General features: G+C 61.4%; 1 protein-coding gene and 1 long non-coding RNA gene across 5 annotated transcripts; one reads left to right on the plus strand and one right to left on the minus strand.

Annotated features, from left to right (window-relative positions):
• The first annotated feature begins 1261 nt into the window (after positions 1 to 1261).
• On the plus strand, positions 1262 to 16961 carry RELT (RELT TNF receptor). Of its 4 annotated transcripts, none has more exons than XM_040964274.1 (11): positions 1262 to 1333; positions 11034 to 11107; positions 12062 to 12136; positions 12260 to 12426; positions 12636 to 12715; positions 13224 to 13502; positions 14610 to 14690; positions 15007 to 15085; positions 15195 to 15452; positions 15714 to 15912; positions 16002 to 16961. In XM_040964274.1, exons 2-11 carry the CDS (start codon positions 11063 to 11065, stop codon positions 16047 to 16049), a joined length of 1311 nt encoding a protein of 436 aa, XP_040820208.1. In that variant the 5' UTR covers positions 1262 to 1333; positions 11034 to 11062; the 3' UTR covers positions 16050 to 16961. The 4 variants fall into 4 exon arrangements, with proteins under 4 accessions (XP_040820208.1, XP_040820212.1, XP_040820211.1 ...); XM_040964278.1 differs by having other exon boundaries at positions 13224 to 13478; XM_040964277.1 differs by lacking the exon at positions 1262 to 1333 and adding an exon at positions 1396 to 1541.
• On the minus strand, positions 2772 to 8426 carry LOC121145439. Its single transcript, XR_005882017.1, has 3 exons — positions 8226 to 8426; positions 4112 to 4251; positions 2772 to 3325 (listed from the first exon to the last, which is right to left on the minus strand). It is a non-coding gene; the product is annotated as an uncharacterized LOC121145439 (long non-coding RNA).
• Positions 16962 to 18052: the final 1091 nt, after the last annotated feature.

The raw sequence follows: 18052 nt of genomic DNA on the forward strand, positions 1-18052 counted from the left end.
TTAACAGGAGAGAGTGTGCTGAGAGAGCTAGATGGGGGTGTGGCCCTGAGATGGGCCTCAGCCCTTGCCAGGATGTCTGTTGGAGGGATCACCAATGCTCCTTGACCAACAAAGAGGGGCCCCTCTCCAGAGCAATCCATCCTGGATACAGGGCATGCTGGGCACTTCTCCAGCCCCCTGGACGGGCCAGGCTGAGCTATGTGAAACCCAGGGACAGTCCCTGCCTCCTCTGGCACATCAAGGAGGGGCTCAGCATGACGACAGTGACCCAGAGCTCCTTGGGTGCCACCCTCCCCAGCCCCCTACCCAACCTGAGCCGGGCTCAGGGAAACGGAAACTCTCCCCCTGCCCCTCCCCACACAGGTGTCCTGTTCTTTTCCTGGAATCTCCTGGGCCCTGGAGACCTGACCTTTGCCTGCTCCCATACCCCCAGCTCAGCTTCTATGACTCAGTATGTGTAGAACTCCGCCCCCCGCCATCTGTCCCCAACAGACTCAGTCCCTACAACCCCGAGCCTCAGCCTGTGGTTATCCCCAGCACCCCTGGGTTCTGCCTCCACCCTAGAACTCTCCCGGCTGTCTGAGTCTCTTCCCAGGCCTGCTCTGCTGGGAGGGTCTCACTGGAGAACCCTGGCTGGCACTGAGGGGGACACTGTCTGTGGTGCAGCTGTTGCCTGTGGCCCTGGCACATCATGTCCCACAGTTCTGGCACACAACGTGGTTCTTGTCCTGTGGCGTGTGTCACTGCCCTTTTGGATTCGACATTGGGAATTGACGGGTGGGCTCAGCAGGTGGTAGGACCCGGCAGAAAGAGGCGGAGTGAGGAATGGAGACAGACAAGCCTCTTGGGGGGATGGAAATTTGAGCCGGGCCCTGAGAGATGTGTAGGAACTTCCTCTATAACGTCACCTCTCCCGGGGGGGTGGGGTTTCCCCACCCACTAGCGGTTTCTACAGGTGCACCGATTTCCAAAAGGAAGTAGACAAGGACCAAGAAGAGCCAGCGGTGGCCCCGGTCACACTGGCAGTGGTGAGTGAGCTCTGGTCAGCGTCCAAGTCACCAGCCTCTTCTGGGTTGGCGCCGGGTCCCGTGCAGCCGCCTGCAGTTCCCGCGGGCCGCGCGAGGTGGCGACGTAGAGCGCAGAGGGGAGCCGCCGGGGCGGGCTCTGACGTCGGGGGCGGGGCCGGCGGCCGTGACGCGCGGGGGGCGGGGCCGCGCGCCTTCCCGGCCCGGCCCGGCGATTCATTCAAAAGGCGCGCAGGCTGCGCGGCCGGCCGTGCGCTCGCGCAGCCGGGCCGGGGGACGGCGTCTGGACCGGGAGCCGAGCTGGCCAGGTGAGGAGGGCGCGCGGAGCCCCGGCGTGGCGGCGTGCGGCCCCGAGCGGCTCCCCCTGCCTCCCCGCGTTCTCTGAGGAAGTTGGCCGGCGCGGCGGATGCGGCGGCCCCGGCCCCCCGGGCGTCCCCGCCGCGCGTCCTGTCCCGGCGCCTTCCGCGCCCCGGCACCTGTGCGTCCTCCCGCCGCCAGCCCCGGCTCTGCCAGAAGGTGCGCCCGAGGGGAAGCGGCGGAACTTGTCTTGTGCAAGGGGGCCGGCTCGGCGGGGCCCGGGAAACTTGGACCGAGCCCAGCCCGGGGGTGCGGGCCGGGCCGGCGGCGCCTCGCTGCGGCGGCCGGCGGGGGGCTGGACCGTGTCCGTCCGTGACCGGGGGTGACACGGCGCGTGAGGCGGGCCTGGCGCGGGCGAACGTGCGGCCGGGACCCGGGCCGGGGACGCGCGAGGGGCTCGGTGCGTCTGACACCGGCAGCGAGTGCCGGAGGCCGGGTCACCCCAGGCGGCCCGGTCACCCCGGGTGTGCGGTCCGGGGCGTGACGGGAGCCGTGCCTCCAGGCGAGGAGGGAGGGGGCAGACAAGGAAGTTGGGGCCGGGGGACCGCCGGGACTGACCCCTTCGGAAGTGCAGTTGAGCCAAGGGGATGGACCCTGATTGCTGCGCTGGCCGAGGGACGGTGGGGGGGGGGGCAAGGCGGCTGGGCAGCGGCTGGTGTGTTGGACCTGGGGTTCCCCTGTCGCCCGTGAGGGTTCAGGCGCTGCCCCCCAGCACATCCACAGTTACTGACCTGCCCTGATGCACGGTATCACAGGCAATGAATACACACACACACACAGTCCCACAGGACTCTGAGGTACCACAACACACCGCACAGGCTCATATACACTCATACATGTACACACACGCACGGGCACACATGTTGTCACACACGTGTATTCTTACACATGCATACACATGCACACAGCACATTAATGTCAGTACACACACACATGCTCTCACGTGCAGACTCACCCGGGTGACTGGCCTTTTCCACGGGCTGAGGTGCGGTCCTGCTCTCAGCACTTCCCCTCCCCGCTCCACCTTGTGCCTCAGTCTCCCCATCTGTTCACTGAAGTGTGGGGCTGTGAATGGACTGAATGATCACTCTAGGATCCTCTTTTTTTTTTTTTTTTTTTTTAAGATTTATTTTGTTCTTTTAATAGGAAAGTCAGGTATACAGAGAGGAGAGGCAGAGAGGAAGATCTTCCATCCATTGATTCACTCCCCAACTGACTGCAATGGTCAGAGCTGAGCACATCTGAACCCAGGAGCCAGGAGCTTCTCTCAGGTCTCCCAAGCAGGGGCAGGATCCCAAGGCTTTGGGCCATCATTGACTGCTTTCCCAGGCCACAAGCAGGGAGCTGGATGGGGAATGGGGCTGCTGGGATTAGAACCGGCGCCCATATAGGATCCCGGTGTATGCAAGGCGAGGACTTCAGCTGCTAGGCTACCATGCCAGGCCCTCCTCTATTGTTTTTTAGTCAATTGCTTCTCTTCAGGCCGACAGATTGCCGGGGGGATGGGTTGGGTGGGGTAGGTGTCCAGTGGGGACACAGTAGCTCAGGGGCTGCACCTGGCTGCTGGTGGTGGGATTTCAAAGTGCAACTTTCTCAGCTGGCCAAGGAGTTGTCAGCCTCCCTCCTCCCCAAAGGCTGCCTTGGTTCTCAGTTCCAAAATGGATCTGTAGCCAGTGTAGACTCACAAGTCCCCATCCACAGTGGACTTCTCCGCTGGGGCCTTCTTCCTTCCGTTCCCTGTCGGGAAGCACCAACTTGTGCCCCAGGGCTGCTCTCTGCTGGGTGGCTGTTGCTGCTGGAAGGACCCACGCGCCAATCTAGAGGTTCATGCAGGGTCAGATGAGATGGGGCTTCCTAGTCCAGGAAGTGGTGGTGCAGTGGGACAGTGGTTGCTGTAGCCTCTGGAAGTTCTGTCTTCCGCCATCCTCTATGTTGACTGTGTCCTGGGAGCAGAATGGGGGCACACTGGGCAAGGGGTGCTAGGCACTGCTCTGAACACTTCCTAGTGCACATTGTGACACTGCAGGTGTCTGGACTTGCTTCTGAGGTGCAGTGACTTTCTCAGAGAGAGAACCTGACGCTGCAGGGGCCACGTGACTTGCCCAAGGCACACAGTGCCAGGACTAGACCTCAGGTCTTCTGACCCTGGAGCTCCATGGGGTGCTTGGAGAGGACTTCCACATTCCTGCCAGCTGCAAGCGCTGCACCTGGGCTCATGGGCCTTGCCAGGCCGGCCCAGGGCAAGTTGTGAGCTTGGTGTGTGTGTGTGTGTATGTACACATACCTGTAACATTTAGGCAGGGAGCGGGATGGGAAGTGGAGCAGCCAGGATTAGAACCTGTGCCCATATGGGATCCTGGCGCGTTCAAGGCGAGGACTTTAGCCACTAGGCCACACCGCCGGGCCCAAGGCGAGGACTTTAGCCACTAGACTACTGTGCCGGGCTTCGGAATACCCTACCTTCTCTGGGCCTCTGGCTCCCCATTTTCCCCAGATTCTCCTCCCGGTGCAGCTGGGAATCAGGGTATCCCCTGCTTCTCTCTGGAATAACTGGAGCTGTGCTTCTTGGGGCTGATGAAAATAGCTGTCCTGGTCCCCAGGGGCTGAGCTCAAGTTATTTTCATCCCCAGCCAAGAGGTGGAAATAGCGCAGGGTCTGGGAGGGGCAGGAGGGAGGGGAAGGGTTAACCAAGGGTCCCAGCCCTGGTGAAGGATCCCCCCCAGTCCTACCCTGTGCCCTACCCCAGGCAGAGCTTTCTGGGAGCCTGGGCCTCTCGGGATGGCAGCAGGGCCAGGGTGCTGCCTCTGTTTCCTCTTGGGGCCTCCACTGGGACTGGTGGGCTGTGGTCACTGGAGGAAGGCACCTGCGTCTGGCCAAGTAGGGGAGACATTGAGGGGCAGTTAGCATCCTGCATTCAGGAGTCAGAAATATCGGGCCCATCCATTCCCATCTGACAGAGGAAGAAAGTGAGGTGCTGGGAATTAGAGGGGCATGCCAGAGGTCTTCCCACAGAATCACGAAGTTCTGGGTCTCAACTGTGTCTTGCGATGTGTTTGTTCCTTGGCTAGGGGGAGTAGGCTTCCCTGGGAACAGGGTGACACTCATCCCTGGACAGCCCTGGCCTTGCTGCCCTTGCCCAGAATCTAGTCGCATCGTCCGCCTCTATTTCCAGTTCATACACAGACCTTCCTTAAGTAACTTGACTTTCTGTGAAGTTCAGACTCTTCATCTGGGCCTTGTGATTTTTCCTTCCAAGGCTTTTCTAACTTTTCATCTTCACCCACATCTTGCCCTGCAAAAATGCCCTGCTTCTTCCCTTCCTTTGCCTCTGCTGTGCTGTACTTCTAGAACTGTCCTGGCCATTCAGAGCCCAGCCTCAGTGCTGCCTTACTCAGGAAGTGTGCCTCTTGATTGGGAGATAGGCATAAGTATGGAGCACCTGTGGGCACTGCATGCCCAGCTGGCACAGGCTGAGGAAGGAGGGCCTAGATGGTGGGAGGCGCTAGTACGACCCGTGAGCATTATAGGATGCAAATCCAGGGCTTTCAGCCTGGAAGTCCAGAGTGCTGTCCTGAACCAGCCTGGGAAAGATGAGAGCTCTATAAATAAACTGCCCATGTGGCTGTGAGCGTGTGCCCTGGCACAGCCGGAGGGGGCCTTCCCAGCCAGTGAGAAGCAGGGTCTGAGTGTGCCATAGGAGAGGGAAGGAAGGAAGACTTGGGTCTGCACCTCCTCACACTGAGAGGGAGCAGAGACTCTGGTGTTTGCCTGGCTGCTCCCACACTTGCTTCTCTACCTGCCCCTCTGAGGGATCCCACACCCCCGCCTCTTCCTAAGGGCCAGGGGAAACTGAAAACAGATGGCCGATAGGACTTAGAGAAGGAGTTCCCTCTTTCAGGGACACTGGGGAGGCCTGACTGTAAGAAGTGCTCCTGTGTACAAACTCTGGGTCTCCTTGGTAGCACAAGGTCAGCTGTACAGGCACAGTGGCCCCAAGTCAGAGGGGAACTGGAGCCTTGTGGAAAGCCAGGGCTGTGTCCTGACTGCTGAGCTGGCCCCGAGCAGTGTCCCTTCCCCGTCCTGTCTAGCTGATGGCCCTGGCTGGTATGGGGGCAGGTGGACACAGGTTTGTATGTAGGGCTGGGGACTAAACATTGCGTAAGGCCAGCACTTCCCGACCCATAGTTCTGGGAGTTATGTTGGATTTCCTAAAGAGCCCTGGCAGAACCCAGCTTCTGGACACTGTTTGAGTCTAAGCTATGTCCCTTTTCTGGCCCTGGTGCTATGGTAAGAACCACACGTAGGAGAGGCCTTTAAGCCAGGCCCTTCCAGTACAACTCCCAGCGGCTCCTCCTCACCCCTTGGTATCCCAGGAAGCAGGGACCAGACCCCTTGTTTGCAGAGGAGGAGCCCACAGCTCAGGGAGCCTAAGTGACCTCCCCAAGAACTCAGATCCCCTAAGGGACAGACCCCGAGCCTGACCGCAGCTGAGCTCCAGCGCCCATCCGCAGCCTGGCTGTTGCACATGTTCTGATTGGGGAGAGCCTGACCAGGGCTTGCCCAGGGAGGGGGTTCTCTTCAGCTTCTCGAGGCTGAGAGAAGTTGGAAGATGGTGGGGAGCTAAAGATGTAGCCTCTCTGGCTTTTCTCCTGAAGCTTCTGCCCAAATCAGCCGTGTCAGGGTATGCTGAGCAGCCTGCGTCACTCTGGTGGGGCTGGAGGCCAGGGCAGCTTTTCAGAGGGGAAGATGGAGGCTGAGCAGGGTTACTGTGGGGTCTCCTTCAGCCCCTGCCCCTCCCGTGCCCCCTTGCTGTCCTGTCCAGGAGTCAGGGGAGGCAGCCCAGGACTGACTCCGGGGTGCAGGGAGATTAGTGGTGAGCTAGGAGCTGGCCTGGCAGGAGCAATAATGTGACAGGCCCTGTGGCCCTGGCAGGGGCTGCCTGCTGCCTGCCCCTGCTGTAGTGGGTAAACCTGGTTTTCTTTAAGACCAGGCTATTACAGGTTACCACTGAAGCCCTCAGCCGAAACATAGAACCCTGCCTTTTAGGGGCTTAGTGAGATCCAGCCTGGACAGGGAATGGGGCACACGTAGGGGAGCCCCAGCTCTGTCCCAGAGATGACTTCCTGGTGGCAAGTCCACATGCTATAGGCCCAGGCTCCGCCGGGGAAGGGGGTGGGGGGGGACTGCGTCTCTACCGTCCCCAGACTGGGAGGAGCTGGGTGGACCAGGGCTGGCGCCTTGGCCCTTTCCTCAGTCTCAAGGGGCCAATTAGCCCCCATCTGCCCTCTTTACTATGAGAGCCACTGAAATGCAGGCCTGGTAGTGGCTGGAAGGTCTAAGGGGCAGACTCATACCTGCCCAGCTTGGGGTGGGGTGTGTGGACCAGGGTGCAGGATGAGGGACCTACTGTTTGGAAATGATGACCCAAGGCTGGGAAAGGGGCTGGGAGTGCAGAGTCTGTCTCACTGCCTAATGCTGAGCCAGCGCCTGTCCACCTCTGGGCCCCCAGCCACAGTCCTAGGGATTTGGGGCTACTTCCTCATCCCTCTGGGGCTTCCTGGACTTTCCAAGTCTCCTTGCCTCTTCCAGTCTACCTCAGTGCCCTTTCCAACCAGAGCTGGTGTGGAATGGGACAGAGACAAGGTGCAGGAAAAACCCAGAGACTGTTGGCTGGGAACAACTCCTCCTGGGCCTTTTGTTGTACCCCCTACTTGGGTGCCACTGGCTCCCTGGCTGGAGCCCTCAGAGGGTGTCTCCCACATGGAGAAACACCAGTCTCCAGACCTTAGGAAAGGCAGAGCTGAGGCTTCCCTGCGCCTCCTTCCTGCTGTACTAAGTAGGAACTTACTGGCTGTGACCCCCTGCAAATGACCTCCAGTGGCCTTGGTTTATCCATATGTGAAACGGTGAGGAATGGCAGCAACCCTGGATGAGAGCCTGACCAGCCCTGGGGTGGGGTCAGTTGTCTTCCTTATCAGGGCAAGAAGGGGAAGTGGGCAGTGCCAACCGCCCTCGCTGCCACCGCCCAGTGTGGGCACTGCCCTACTTCAGCCCCAGTTGCCAGGGAACCACCAGGCTCCTCGCTAACCTGGATTTCTCTATTCAGGAGCAGCCTTTGTCTTCCTTCCCTGGTGCGGCCACCACGGAGGGAGGCCCATGTCCAGCTGTGTTTCCAGGCAACCCTTGCCGCTGGAGGCTAGAAGGGAGGGCTGTAGGCTTAGGAGCCGCTGGCTGGGAAGCGGGACCTGCCCAGTGCCCATCATCCTCCGGGGGGGCCCCTGTTCCCACCTTTGGCTCCCCTGGGATGGCCCCACTTGGCAGGCAGCACACTGTTCCATACCTGTTCCTTCTGCTGCTGGGGAGCAGCTTCTCAGCTTGCATCTGAAGCTTGCTGTGGCAGAGGCACTGCCTCACTCATGCGGCAGGCTAGGCCCCTCTGTGTGCCAGGCTCTGTGCCAATGGCTGAACAGAAGCATAAAAGAGAATCTCATGCGTAACGCGTACCTGCCTGTTAAGTATGTACTGCTTCCTACACCCTACAGTCTGCACCTGGGGAAACTGAGGCAGGGTAGAGTGTGGTGAATGCTTATAAAGGCTCACCCTGAAGCTATACCAGAGCCACAAAACCAGCAGAATGCATTAGCCAGGCAGGTATGTGCTCCCTGGTCATGTCCCGGGGCCCTGGGCTAACCTGAGAAGGATGCATGAGCTGCTTAGGTTAGCTGAGGTTAGACCCACCCTTGCCACACTGGACCCCTTCATCTCTCTCACCTTGGCCAAGTTGGGAGCTGGGCCTGCTGCTGAAAAGCGTCCCCCTGTCCCCTCTGTCAGCCATGCACTTACCTCCCCAGCTTGGCATTGGGTATGGATCTTCTCTGGCTGGTGGCCGGGAGGGGGTGCTTCTGGGTAGGTTGTTGGTCAGGTAATGGGAGGGGTCCCTGGGCAGAGGAAGCAGCAGGTACCTGCACACTGCCTGAGGGATGGAGAGAAGCCCAGTGTGGCTGGGGGATGTGCAGTGTGTGTGTGTGAGTGTCAGTGTCAGACAGAGGAGGAAGGAATGGGTACCCTTGGCCTTCCTGGCACGTGTCTGGGGAGGAGTTGGGGGAGGGGTGTGTGTGGCAGGGCCTAGGTACCCCTGAGGGCTTCAGAAGTTCTGGCCCAGGGGTGGGGAAGCTGCCTGTGCCTCGGCGTAACTTCCTCTTTCTCTGAGGAGGCCTCTGGGCCACACCTCCCTGGGGCAAGCAACTCTGCAGGCCTTGGGACCTGGCCTTGCTCCTCGCTCCTGGGCTCCTGGGCTCCTGGGCTCCTGGGCCCCTCTTCGCCAGTGGGTCTTTCTGCCCGAGGAGTTTCTGCCTGTGAGTGCCAGGGGAAGGCCCTTCTTTTGGAAGGCCCTGGTCCGGAAGTGGGAAGTCTGATGGCAGAGGCCTCCTGCTGCAGCCACAGTGGGGAGTGGGGCTTTGCGGTGAACGAGACAGACGGCTTTGCCCTCACTGCTGTCTCATTGGTGAGGGCACTGAGCAAGTAAGCAGACACACACTTAATGACAGACCTGGGCCCCTGGCGGTCGGGGCTGCAGGAAGGAGGAGGGGGCTGCTGGGGAGGAAATCCTGTGACCTGCTTCAGGCCATTACCTCATCTAAACCTCAGGACAGCCTGGCCCTGGGAGGTAAACAGCCCCATTGTGCAGGTGAGCGAGTTGAGCCCTGGCCAGGTGACCAGGTCTGGAGTGGAGGCCCATAGGGAGCTACTGGCAGTCCAGCCAGGGCCTTGGGGAGGGAGTGCCCTGTAAGCTCACTTCTTTCTCTGCCGAAAGCCCCTGCTGCTCCTCCTCCCCTACCCACACTGGCTGGGGGTGACAGCCTGCTGGGAGCGTGAGAACTCTGATAGCACCTACTGATTTCTGATGTCTGCCCTCCAGCCCTCGGCGATGGCCAGGATTCCCTGGCACCCCCACCCCCAGCGAGGAAGGGGTCTGAGCAGCAGGTGTGCACACGTGTGCCACGGGGCTCCGTGCCTGACAGGGCAGGTCCAGCGGGGGTTCAGACTGGGCTGAGCGTGGGGGCCGGCGGCCCGAGCGCACTAAGTGCCGGTTTGGGGTAATTAGAAGGTGCATAATTAGAGAGCGCCTGGGCGTGGGGTGGCGGGTGTCTGAATGGCCTGAGCGTGCCCTCCTGCTGGCTTTGGGGCTGCGTCTGCAGAGTCTCCCCATGCAGATGCCTCATGCCACGTCTGTCTGCACATGGGCAAGCCCCTGCTGTGCTGACCCGCTCACCCACCCAGCAGGAGGAGTTACCTGGGCCCTTGCCTCTTGGGTGGTTTTTGGCTCTGTTCTCTCTCAGCCTGAGGATGAGGGCTCGTGATTAGGTCTGGGGGGTTCAGATGCCCTAACACGGAAAGGGGATCATGAGGAGGTGGTCTGGAGGAGTTGTGAGCAGGTCTGCCGAGGGCTGGGTGGTGGCATGCGGCAGGGTCACCTGCTGTTGGGCATGGACTGTCCAGTGCCACCCTCACCCTGCGCAGGCCCTGCCTTCCCCGCCCTGGTTTTCCCCTGGGCTGGCTCGGGTGCACCGGTGACCTGGAGAGTCCCCAGGATGGTGTGACCACTGCCCTTCCCCCTCCCCTGGGTGTAACTCAACCCCTGACCGGGCTGCGAGGGCAGCAGGTCAGGCCAGCGGGCGGATCCGTTTCCCCAGCTTCCTTTCCAATGGGAAGCCCAGGGGAGAGGGACTCTTGGGTGACCAGGAGCGGGCAGTGCCTCCTCAGCCTGGGGCTCCCTAGCTGCTCCCCTAGGGCAGAGACTTGGGACCAAGGAAGCCACCCTTGGGTGTCTGAGGCCAAGCCTGGCTGCTGAGGCCTTGTCACTCGCACGCCCAAGTGCTGCTCTTGTGTCCCCCTGGCTGCCAAGCCAGGCCTCTGGGAAGTACACCATGGGACTTGCGCAGTTGGCCACACTCTCATGTTTAATCCGAGTCCTCTTCGTGCTGCTCCAGCCTCGTCCCCTGGCTGCAGGCTTCTCCAGAGGCCACAGGCTGGGCTGGTGGATGGCAGGGCCGCCACTACTGTTCTCTAAAACCTCATAAGATGCAAGGGACGGGGCCCTGTTTCTGGATCCTTCTTGTGCCGAGGGCAGAGCCCTGCACTCACGCAGTAGATGCTGAGAGATGCAGAAGGCCAACTGCCTGCTGCCGTGACATCCCTGTCCTTCCAGGTCTGTGGTGTCAATGGGACCAGACACCACCCCCCCACCCGTCCTCCCTGCAGTGGAAGCACTGGGACTGTGATGTGGGGCTGGGGAGTGAAAGGACTCTGCCAGACTCAGCTTGGGTGATGCCTCCTGGAATATTCTGGAAAGAGGCCCTTGTGTTGGGCTCTGAAGGGTGAGGGCCTGGGGCCCGTGGGCTGCTGGAGCAGGAAGCTGACCCTTCTAGGAGGTGGAGGAACTGGGGCTGGGGCCATCACACACACCTGCGTCCTTCCTCCCGGTGCTGCAGGGCGTCTGGCTGTTTATGGAATGGGGAGGAAGCCCTTCCTCCTGCAGGAAACCACCCCGGCTGTACGATGTGAACTCCTCATCAGGTTATCCTTTGGGGGAAGCAGCTTCCTGCCTGGCTCTGCCACCCTAGAGCTCAGCCGTCTCTCCCTCTGCCCTAGGCCAGTGACCACCAGCCTGGGGCCTGATCATGAAGCTGATCCTGCTGTGCTGGCCCCTGCCCTGCCTCCTGCTGGTGAGTTGTGGATGGGCTGGGGGAAGCCGCGGGAACCAAATCCTTGAGGATTCCCCAGGGGGGGACGGGCACGTGCAGCTGGTTACTCAGTCAGGCCCTAGGAAGCACCCCTTTGGCTTGCCCTTGCGTGAGAGGTGACCCACAGCGGGAAGAGGGAAGGGGCACGTGGCTGCCCCTCCCCTTGGCATCCAAGACAGAGAGGGGCAGTTTTCCCAAGAAGTGCTCAATTGGGCCTAGGGGAGAGAAGGCAGGACTTCGGGGTGTTTATCAGCAAGGTAGGCATGACTGAGGGCAAGATGTGTGTGGCAGACGGGCTGGGCAGGAGCCTGCAGGAAGTTGGGGGACAAGGACAATAGGTGGTAGGAGCTTCCAAAGGACTGAGGGCAGACTGGTCCTACCTGAGACAGTGGGAGGCAGAGGGCATGCTTCCCTCATGGACTGGGCGTGTTTGGGTGCAGGGTGTGCTGGGGTGGCCTTGCCAGGGGGAGCTCACGGAGGAAGGTGTGGTTCCCAAGACTAGAAAAGGAGGTAGCGGCTCTTCACAGATCGTCAGAGCAGGGGTGGCTAATGACATGCCCAGCTGTGGCGGGGGGGAAGGGAGAGCTGCAGGAAGGGGGTTGAATCCCAGGCAGAAGAGAGGAATTCCGAAGCATTTCCTCCTCATCCTCCTGGTTAGCTGGAAAGAGTGTGAGTGATTCCAACCCAAGGGTTCCCATCCAGGGGCTTTCCAGCACTTTCCAGAAGCAGTTAGGGTTCTCTGCCTGGCCATGTCTTAGCCTTGCAACTAAGCTGGGCAGGGCAGGTTCTGAGGGGTTGAGTTGGGAACAATGTCCCTGTATGCCAGTGGGGTGGGTCTGTGTGGCCTCGGGAAGTTGGTTGTGGATGGGCAACCCGAGAGACCCTGTGCCCAGCATGGCCTGCTCGTTTAGCTCACCCTACTGGCTGTTCTTCCAGCTGTTTTCCTGGTCCCTGGCCACCCCAGCATCCACGGCCCCTTGGCAGTGCCCACCGGGGGAGGAGCCCAACCTGGTGAGTAAGTGGCACTACCATCTGCCCTTCCTTGGGGGGGGTCCCAAGGGCAGGGTCCTGGCTGGGCTTGCCTAGCAGCCTCAGGCCTGCTCCTGCCCTTATTCTCCCTTCCCCCTCCCGCAGGACTCGGAGCTGGGCACACTCTGCAGGTCCTGCCCCCTGGGTACCTTTTCTGCCTCTTGGGGCTCCAGCCCATGCCAGTCCCATAACCGCTGCAGCCTTCGAAGGAGGCTGGAGGTCCAGGCGGGCACGGCCACTCAGGATGCACTCTGTGGAGGCTGTCAGCCAGGGTGAGCACGGGGCTGGGCACGGAGGCTCATGCTTGCGGAACCAGGACTCCAAGGCCAAGGACCTCAGCCTCAGTGTTCCCATCTGTGAAGTGGGGTTAATGAGGACCAGAGAAAGTCCTAATCTATCTTGGTGGGAAGGGATTTGGCCTCTCTTAGGGATGGGGTTTTGATGACGCCCTGGTCTCAGTGATGTTTTTGTCTCCCTACAGGTGGTTTGGGCCCTGGGGGGTCCCCCGCGTTCCATGCCAGCCGTGTTCCTGGGCACCTCTGGGCACTCGAGGCTGCCATGGTGAGTGGCAGATTGGGCCCTAGGGGAGAGGCATCCAGTGACTCTGAGCCCTGGACACACACCCACCACCTCCCTGTAGGGCAATGGGGTCCCCTGTCTGGGCTGGGAGCCCAGAGGAGGGCATGTCCCCCGAGGGTGCCTGTTCATGCCTGACACTTGCTCATCTATTCCAAGTAGCCGAGGCTGTCCAGCAGAGGGCAGCACAGTGTGGGGGCCTGCACACATTTCACGCACCTGCCCAGCCAGTCACCACCCATGGCAACTTATGCAACAGCCGAGCCCTGGGAAAGCAGGGTCCTGTGTCCCTGGGGGCTGACAGTCCAGCTGCCTCTGAGGCCCAAGGAAGTCTCGCTCACGGGCACCGGCCAGTCAGAGGGCAGACAAGCAGGGACAGGCATGGGCCTTGGCTCCCTAAGCAGGGTTGAGGGCAGATCTCCCCCACCTCTCCCTGGGTACCCACACACAGGCTGTGTATCTCTGCCTTGCCCCTGTCCCCTGTGCTGCTCAGAGAGGGGGCGGCGGGCCCGGCGCGGCGTGGAGGCGGCTGCCGGGGCCAGTGGAGCAGGCGAGACGCGGCAGCCTGGAAACAGCACGCGGGCGGGCGGCCCCGAGGAGACAGCCGCGCAGTACGCCGTGATCGCCATTGTGCCCATCTTCTGCCTCATGGGGCTGCTGGGCATCCTGGTGTGCAACCTGCTCAAGAGGAAGGGCTACCACTGCACTGCCCACAAGGAGGCCGGACCCTCTGGAGGCACAGGCAATGGTGAGGCATACTCCGGGGTGGGAGGTGGGAACAGGTGGTGGGCATGCAGCGGGGAACCCAAGCCCAGAGAGTGTGGGGGCAGGGACAGAGGGGGCCACCAGGAGGAAAGCCCCAGCCTGGCGGGGGGCTCATCAGAAGGGCTTCTTGGCAGTACAGCTGCCTCTGGGGACCTGGGGAGACCCCTGCAGACTGACAGGGCACAGAGTGGCCAAGCGGTGGCCTTGTGGGCTGAGCAGATGTGATATGACCAATCTGATGGCTTCCACGGGATTCTGACCTTGGGGAGGGGCCTGTCCCATGGTGGGCTTTTGTACTTTTGGGGGCTTGTTGGGAACAATTGTTTGTGTGTCATTTGAGGGTACAGTGACCTCTGACCTGTGGCCTAGGCATGCCAGCAGCACCAGCCCTTGGGTTTTCAGCTGGCCAGGGTTTGAGTGACAGGCTCTGGAATCGGAGGAGGGGAGCACTTCTCTCCCACCCCCTGAGCCCCTAGACTCCCACTGCTGCCTCCTACCCTAACACCGTCACCTGAGGAGCAGGTGCCCATGGAAGCCTTGTGCGGTGTCATGTGCCAGCACGCCAGGCTGCCTGGGGCTGCCCAGTGCCTGTCAGGTCGGGAGGGGGCAGGGAGGTGGTGTTTTGGCTGTCTCCTGAGGCTGCCTTAGTTTTCCTGGCCTAATGACTTCTTTTACCTGTTGTCTGCTGCTGGGGGCCCAGAGACCACTCCCCAGGAGCACCTCATTAAATAGATTCACAGGGTGCTATGCAGGGAGCTGGTGGGCCTGGGAGGGCAGACTTTGCTGGAGATGTTGGGGTTCTGGGCAGGGGGACAACCCACAGCTCCCAGGGGCTCAGAAGGGGGCGCGCAGGCCCAGAAGATGGCAGGACCCCTACTACCTACAGCATACACGCCCCCAGAGGACTCTGCTGTGGGGACTGCGGGCTTTGTCTCCTCTGACCAGCTGGAACCCTGCAGCTGCAGGCCCTTATCCAGAGCCGACCGCCCTGCTCCATGGCAGCTCTTAGGAAGGCCTGTGGCGCCCTCTGCCGGCAGATCCTGATGCAGCTGGGGAATTCGGAGCCCCCTCTTCTCCCTGGAATCACGGGGGTCATTTCTCTTCCTTCTCCCAGGGGCCAACCCTGCCTACCGGACCGAGGATGCCAACGAGGACACCATTGGGGTCCTGGTGCGCCTCATTACAGAGAAGAAAGGTAAAGGGAGGGCGTGACCTCATCCTGGGGCCCAGGAGAGGAAAGTCTCCCATCCATTCCCTGCCAAGGAGCCTGGGAGGCCGCCTGCGAGGGAGGCCGCCTGCGTGGGAGGCTGCCTGTGTGGGCGGCAGGCCGGCCCCACCTTGCACCTCCTCTCTTGGCGCTGGCCTGGTGCCCGGCTGATTTTGGCATCCTGTTCTTGCCTGCCGAGGGGTGGAGAAGGCACACAGCTCAGGCGGGAGCAGGGAGGTGGTGGTCTGTGTGGGCTGCCCTTTCTGCCCAGAGCCGGGCTCTGACTGCAGCTGCCTACCTGCAGAGAATGCAGCGGCCCTGGAGGAACTGCTCAAGGAGCACCACAGCAGGCAGCTGGTGCAGACGGGCAGGCCCGGACCCAGGTGAGCTTCCTGGGAGCATCGGCGAGCCCCCTGGGAGCGTCAGCCACCCGCCACTGCTGTCCTCCGTGGGCCCTGCCCCATGACCATTGTCACCTCTGTCCTCCCACAGGCTGCCCCCGGCTGCACCCAGCACGCCGCACATGTGCCCACACCGCCACCACCTGCACACGGTGCAGGGCCTGGCCTCGCTCTATGGCCCATGCTGCTCCCGATGCAGCCAGAAGAAGTGGCCTGAGGTGCTGCTGTCCCCAGAGGCCGCAGCTGCCTCCACACCTGCCCCCAGCCTCCTGCCCAATCCTGTGAGGACGCCCAAGGCCGGGGCCAAGGCGGGACGCCAGGGCGAGATCACCATCTTGTCTGTGGGCAGGTGAGGTGGGCTCAGTACCCCCCAGGACAGGGGGCGAGTAACTGAGCCCTGAGAACTTTAATCTCTGGTGACCTGGTCTCAGCTGTGCTGTCTGCAGGCACAGCCCAGGGCAGGAGCTGCGGTGGGTAGTGGGGCCCTGGAAGTGTCTGCTGGCTCAGGTTTGGCTGATAACTGGCTCTGGGGCCCTGGGAGGGTCCTGGGCTCTCTGTTCAGAGGCCCTTCTCTAGTGGGGTGGCTGAAGGCATTCTCCCCTCTTCCCAGGTTCCGCGTGGCTCGGATTCCAGAGCAGCGTAGCAGTGTGTTGGCATCTGAGGTGAAGACCATCGCGGAGGCCGGGCCTTCGCCGAGCGAGCCACCCGACTCCCCACAGCCTGGCCTCCCTGCTGAGCAGCGGGCGCTGCTGGGAAGTGGTGGAAGCCACACGAAATGGTTAAAGGTCCCAGCCGAGAGCAAGGCTGAGGTAAGGTGCAGGAGGCCACAGTGGGGCGGGCCAGGCGCCCTTGCAGCTCTGCTCGGCGCCTGCCTGACCCCCACTCCCACCCCCACCAGGAGAACCGCTACGTGGTCCGGCTGAGTGAGAGCAACCTGGTGATCTGAGGGCTGGCTGCTGCAAAGACACTGCGGCCCCGCCCCAGGAGGCGCTGCTGGCTTCCTGGAGGAGGAAGAGCCGTGGCTGGGAGGACAAGGAGCAGCGGCCCAGCACAGTAGGCAGCAGAGGTTGAGGGCTGCAGGTGGGCCCATTTGCCCCAGCCAGGCCGTGGGCAGGCCACAGGGCATGGTGTGCAGGAGTAGAGTGAGCCCGCCCCGTCCCTGCTGCCCCGCACCTGCCCTGCAGATCTTGGGAGCCCTCAGGGTTCTTCTGTAGCACCAGGGGCCAGGCTTGGCAGAGGAGGGCCAAAGCCTGGGGCCTCCTACCCTTGCCCAGGGCTCTGGAGCAGCTGGGTCTTCCCCCTCCTCTTCCAGCAGGGCCTGTGAGGGGAAGGGGCTATTGAAAGTCCTTGGCCGGGAGGCTGAGGGCCTGGATTCTCATCCTGGGCGTGACCGCCTGGTCCCAGTGTTTCTACCAGGAAAGCAAGGAGAGCATCTCGGGGGCCTGGACCTGCACCAGCTCCTGGAGGGCCACTGGCCAGGCCAAGCCTGGCTGGGCCAGGTGGTGAGAGAGTTCAGCCCTGCCTGTCGTCCTGTTAGTAGCTTTACTCGGCCCTGTCACTGCTGCCTTCAGGGTCTCCACTTGCAGTGCCCCCAGGGGCTGCACATCCACGGTTCTGCTTAACGCATGTGCCTGCGTTTCCCTGTCAAAAACCCCTGCTGTTTCCTGTCGGATTCAAGAACAGACCTGGACAGGCCCACCCTGCAAGGTGTCAGGCGCTGCGGGGCGAGGAGAGTCAGTGGGGCTGGCGGTGTCCGCCTCCCTGTCCCCCAGCCCCGGGCAGCGTGGCGAGTCCACGTCCTGTCTCCACGCTGGCACAGCAGCCTCTGTATTTATGTGGGGCCCCGCAGGCGTGGGCCCCCACCCCCTCCCTGTTATTTATTGAGTCTTGCTGTCAGTCTTATCCTTGCGTCTTCACTTCGTCCATCTGTTGAATAATAAAAGGTGGGAAAGTGGTGTTGCAAGGAGCTTCCTTCCCTGAATCCTCCCTAGGCTGTTCAGCTGCCCACTCCTCGGCCAGAGGGGAGACGGGGTGGCTGACAGGTGCAGTGAGAGCCAGGCTTCACCTGACTGCGGAGTGTCCTGGGAAGTGAATGTTGAGAATAGTTTTTAACACACAATACTTGGTCGCATTTCTGGGGTACAGCACATTGTGTAAATACACCAGGCCGGACAGTTGGCCTTTTCCACTTCCCCCCAGTGTGCCCTGCTGGTTCTATGGGCAGTCCCCATGTGGGGCAGCCCCAGCTGGCCCTGGGCCGGAGCACCTTCCTGCTGCTGACCTGGGTGTGGTGCATTTCTCCAGCCCCTGACCACCTCACTGACACCCAGCTTCCCAGCAACCCCATTGCCCAGGGAAGATTTACATGCATAGAACTTTAGACATACATGCTTTGGCCTAACAGAAGGTTTTTTTTTTTAATTTCTATGTCAACTCAAATCTAAAACAGATGAATTTTTTTGTTGTTGCTTTTTGCTTTGAAATCTGGTGTGTGCTTTTATACCTTCTGATGATACCAGTCTGTCTCAAGGGTTTCACAGTTACACGGGCCAGTGGCACCCATGGTGGACAGCAAGAGGCCATGGAGGAGGTGACAGTCATGAATGGGGTGAGGATGGTGGCCCCATGGTAGGGAGCCACATGCATAGGAGAGAGGGTGGCCATGGTGAGTGGGTGTGTGTGCACCCGGAAGGGACAAAGCCCCAGGAGGCTGGGCGGGGAGGGGGTGCACAGCCAACTGGGCAGGTAACAGGAGCGGGGCTTCCTGGGGCACCAACACAGCAAGGAGAGTAGCTGCTAGCACCCAGGTGGGCATCTGTATTGGGACAAGGGTGACTGGCATGACAGGGAAAGCATTGGGACAGCATGAGGGGAGGGGAGAGTGTCCCAGTAGCTGGGGTCCAGGGGGGCGGGATCAGCAGGTGCTCCTGGGCGCCAAGAAGGCTGCCA

The sequence above is a fragment of the Ochotona curzoniae genome, unplaced genomic scaffold (assembly GCF_017591425.1).
Source record: "Ochotona curzoniae isolate NIBS_2020 unplaced genomic scaffold, NIBS_Ocur_1.0 scaffold_3223, whole genome shotgun sequence".
In the NCBI taxonomy this organism is placed as follows: domain Eukaryota; kingdom Metazoa; phylum Chordata; class Mammalia; order Lagomorpha; family Ochotonidae; genus Ochotona; species Ochotona curzoniae.

Excerpts from the sequence above, each read along its gene's own strand:
- RELT (XM_040964274.1), top strand. The coding sequence starts at position 11,063 with ATGAAGCTGATCCTGCTGTGCTGGCCCCTGCCCTGCCTCCTGCTG. Across the intron at positions 12,427-12,635 it reads TGTGGAGGCTGTCAGCCAGG|GTGGTTTGGGCCCTGGGGGG; the intron begins GTGAGCACGGGG and ends GTCTCCCTACAG. Across the intron at positions 15,453-15,713 it reads ACCATCTTGTCTGTGGGCAG|GTTCCGCGTGGCTCGGATTC; the intron begins GTGAGGTGGGCT and ends CCCTCTTCCCAG.